Source organism: Mytilus edulis, chromosome 3, assembly GCF_963676685.1.
Source record: "Mytilus edulis chromosome 3, xbMytEdul2.2, whole genome shotgun sequence".
Taxonomy (NCBI): domain Eukaryota; kingdom Metazoa; phylum Mollusca; class Bivalvia; order Mytilida; family Mytilidae; genus Mytilus; species Mytilus edulis.
Genome location: NC_092346.1, coordinates 10,452,657 through 10,457,251, shown reverse-complemented (window position 1 = coordinate 10,457,251; position 4,595 = coordinate 10,452,657). Strand labels below are relative to the sequence as shown.

The 4,595-nt window shown below is 31.6% G+C and overlaps 1 protein-coding gene across 1 annotated transcript; it reads left to right on the top strand.

Moving 5' to 3' along the window:
• Positions 1 to 1,095: 1,095 nt before the first annotated feature.
• LOC139515027 (uncharacterized) lies at positions 1,096 to 2,811 on the top strand. The gene has a single exon (XM_071304587.1). The coding sequence runs from the start codon at positions 1,096 to 1,098 to the stop codon at positions 2,809 to 2,811; it is 1,716 nt and encodes a 571-aa protein (XP_071160688.1).
• The last annotated feature ends 1,784 nt before the right edge of the window (positions 2,812 to 4,595 follow it).

Sequence of the window (4,595 nt, the reverse complement as noted above, 5' to 3'; positions counted from 1 at the left end):
ATTCCCCCTTAAAAAAATTCGATCAATGTATTTAAATGGGGACATAGTTGGACCCCCCCCCTGTTTTGTCCTGGATTTGGACCTGGATCCGCCACTGATATAAATTCGATAACAATATAAATGTATCAAAAGAATGAATTTCCTACTTCATTAGAGAATGAAATGTTGATGAAAAAATGGATTTTATCTTGATATTATATATATTCAGGCATATACTTTAATTATTTTTTTTAATTCATGCTCGTCTCTAGATCTGCAGATTGATTGGGATTAAACACGTGTAACACTATGATCCAATCGCAGCTTACCGCCCAAAACCGATGACATACTTTGAATGATTTTCTTCTAGATTTGCTGCTTATTTGGACGTGATCACTTTGTTTATAGAATCAATCGTGCATTGGTGAGTTGATTGGGATTTTATCTTTTGATAAGATTTGATTTTTATTTACTTATTTCCTATCTTATTTTTATTGAAATATATACGTCAGTATCATCATTTGTTTACTTTCAGCATTGTCCAAAATACTACTCATGTCCATATATCAAAGAAAACATTTATTGACCGAATATTTTTCTTCATAAAGGGGGCGGTATGTTCTTTTTTGAGTATATTAACTATTTACTTTTCAACGCCATCACCCAAATGTTTTTGTTTAAATCAGCACTCTTTATGGTATTCGGAAAATCAGGAATCATGCAAAACATTAATTTGTCATCTGCTTGATCATAATAATTTTTTTTTCCTCATAAAATTTGGGATCAAAATATCTATTTTGTCCTGGATTTGGACCTGGATCCGCCACTGATTGTTTTGTTTTATCAATTGTTTCAAACATTCAATCCTTTTCAACGAACGGATCATGGCATAATCCACATAAAAGGGACACATTCCAATTGCTTGCCAAATATGTGAGGAATCTTATGATTTATGTATAGTTTAAAACATAAAAATCAATGTTCTGTGGGATGATATTGACATCCTTCCTCATCCGATAAAGATTTTAAAAGGAAGTCATAACATTAATCATATATAAGATTAAATATTTTGTATACATCATTCATTGCAACCACCGTGAGAGTGTGTTCAGCATAATGGCTTCATCCAAATCTCTCCATGAAGGACAAATTCCTATATCTTGCCAGTTGTGCGAAGAATCTAATGAAATAAAGTTGAAATGTTTACAATGTGACTTTCTCTTGTGTACAAAATGTCAGAAAATTCATAAGAAAGTGAAATCTACGTACCATCATACAATCATAGACATTAAGGACATTGCCTCTCAACAGCAACAAACCAAAGATACATTAGATTTTAGTCACATACCATGCAGAATTCATAGTGACCAAAACTGTTGCATATTTTGTCAGACATGTGATGAAGTTGTTTGCCCTTCCTGTATAGCTAAAATCCATACCAAACACATCATGATTGAATTAGTCGAGGGATATAAAATGACTGCCAAAAAAATTAGTAGATTCTATTCTGAACTTGACATACAATTAGCAAATTATAAAAGAGAAAGATCTAACCTGTTATCTTTCAAATCTTCAGAAGACTTCAAATATGAGGAAGAGAAGCAAAATATTTTGAGTCGAGAAAAAGTTTTGAAAAATGAAGTTGAAATTCACACACAACAACTATTGAAAGATATTGGTCAGAGTTGGAAACTGCAAATAAAATCTCTAACTGATGCCGATAGTGAGTCACAGAAAATAAACAAAGAATTAGAATTTCGAAAAGAAAGTTTAACAAATGCCTTGGCTTCTGTCAATACTTGTGACGTTTTTAGTGCGTACAAAGAAGAATTAACATCCAGGAAACAAAGAATAGAACACGCTAATACTCTTTATAGAAGACTACCCCAATATGTGCCAGGGAAAATGAAGATTCTACAGTCATTACATGGAGAACTCATCACGTCCACTGATAAGTATTCACCTGAACAATATGAGTTTAAAGTGATAAAACAGTATAACACCGGACTAGTACTTGTTGAAATTTTAATATGTTGTGACGATGGAACATTGTGGATAGGCTTTGTTGAAGACAATATCATACAAAAAATACAATTTTCAAACAAATTATTAAATGTAGTGAAGGAAATACAGACGTCTTTTGTTTCTATGGCACCATTACCATCAGGAGACCTACTTATATCTAATGCAGAATCAAATCTTAAAAGGCTTTCACATACCACTGGAAAAATAACTCACTTTAAATATAGTGTAGCACCCTTAATAACAGGTGCTGTCCATGTAACTGGGGATGGTAAGATCATTGTCAGAACCAGAGAGAAAGGACCTCTCTTCCCAGTTAAAGGCACAAGGCAAATTGTTGTTATAGATATACAAGGAAGAACGGAAAAGGTTTATGAATTAGACAATAATGGAAAACATATCTTTTCTGCTCCGCAGAGAATAACAACAGACACTGACAATAACATATATGTTCTAGATTATCTGAATGAAGACTGTGGTAGAATATTGGCATTAAATAAAATAAACGGTGTGAAATGGATATATAATAGCGATCCAGATATGGACCAAAAACAAACATTTAAGCCTTCAGGTTTATTTGCTGCAAAATCAGACAATATTATAATTATAGATTCTAAGAATCAAATGATTCATATTCTTAACTCTTCAGGGCGGTGCCTTCATTACCTGAAAACAAAGGATCAGTTAGATATAAAATTACCATTCTCTGTAGACATGGACAATAGAGGTATACTGTACATAGGCTGTAACACTAAATCCCGGGAACCTGATGAAGCCAAAATTTATACAGTTCAGATATCAGGATTCTGAAATAATGATTTTGTTAACTCAGTTGATCAAACTTTTAATAACTTAAAGGAGTTTCAGGGTATATGCCATGTTTTAATTTTTAATTCTACATGCATAATCAGATTACTTGAAAGCGTTAAAGATGATTCAAATAACATTTTCGCCTCTACCTGTGAATAACTTTGTCAATTCACATTACCAATTGCCTGAAATGATTAAAAGTTAAAAAATACAACACAGTGATCTAGTTATTAGTTTGCAATTTGTTTAAAGCACTTATCAGTTTTAATGAAACTTGATAAATGTTTTCTTACTGTTTTTTATGTATACATTTTTATAATGTTTGATGAAAAGACTGTTCTTTGTTTTTTCTAATGAAGTCTGAGGTCCCAATGTTGTAAATCAGTCTATAATTGCTATATAAAAATAAAAAATAAAATAACAAAAAAACGAACTCCAAGGAAAATTCAAATCAGAAAGTCCCTTATCAAATAGCAGTATTAATAGTTCAAACACATCAAACGAAACGAGAACATCTGTCATATTCCTGACTTGGTATATGCATTTCCATATACATTGTATATAAAATGTTGGATTAAGGTTCCACTTAAGTCAAAATATAGGACACTTCATAACCATCTAGACTTTGCTTGTATTTTTCAGCCGATAATGAATAAAGTCATAAACTATGGGAACATATCTTCATTTAAAAATACTTATGTTGTTAATAATTTACAAAGACATAATTGTATTAAGGTTATAAACAACGTCAGTACCTAGAATCTACACTTCAAGACCATCATGCATTATTTGTTATGTTGATACAGAATATCTATCAAAGAACTAATCAAAGATACTAGGGATAAGATCAAGCACGCGTTTTTAATAATAAAAAAAAAGAATCATCAGGGATCCTCGAATCAAAAAACCTTAAAAGGCCAGATAAACTACGAATTAATAGAGCATTTAGGACCCAGAAGTCTAACAGTTTTGACAACTACACGTAAAGAGTGGTAATAAATATCAATGGGACATTTCCTCTCAAAAGTAAAAAAAAAACTGAGAACCCTTTTAATAAAACAAGAGAGAGCCAGATGCTCCGCAGAGCACAGCTTTATACGACCACAGAGGTCGAACCCTGAACAGTTGGGGCAATTATAGACACTATATTTAAGCTTGATACAGCTCTGAATTTGGATTGTGATTAAATAGTTGACACAACATAGGTTTCTGACACAGAATGAATGTGGTCTAAGAACTTAAAACTTAAAAACTTAAAATGTTTAAAATTAGACATTTATTTTTACCAATTATGGTCAAATATCCAAAATCTAAATACATGGTTAGATTCAACATATCATAGAATCCCAATAATTCAATTTTTGATGAAATCAAATAATGTTCAATTTGACCCTTTAGACCTCAATGTGGACCAATTTGATAACCGGGGCCTAATATCAACAAGAGTTTACTAATCATTGATATTATGTTGATAGATTAAATATAAAGCTTTATTACAACTGTCACATAAACTTAACATTAACCAGGAAAACTAAACATTGATCAATGAAAAATGAGGCCAAGGTCAGATGAACCATGCCAGGCAGACATGTATAGCTAACAATTATTCCATACTACAAATATAGTTGACCTATTGCTTATAAATTAAGAAAAATAGACCAAAACACAAATACTAAACACTTAACAATGAACCGTGAAAATGAGGTCAAGGTCAAATAAAACCTACGCGAATGACATAAAGATCATAAAATATTTCCATTTACCAATTATAGTTGACCTATTGC

Coding starts and splice junctions, on each gene's coding strand:
- LOC139515027 (XM_071304587.1), top strand. CDS start 1,096: ATGGCTTCATCCAAATCTCTCCATGAAGGACAAATTCCTATATCTTGC.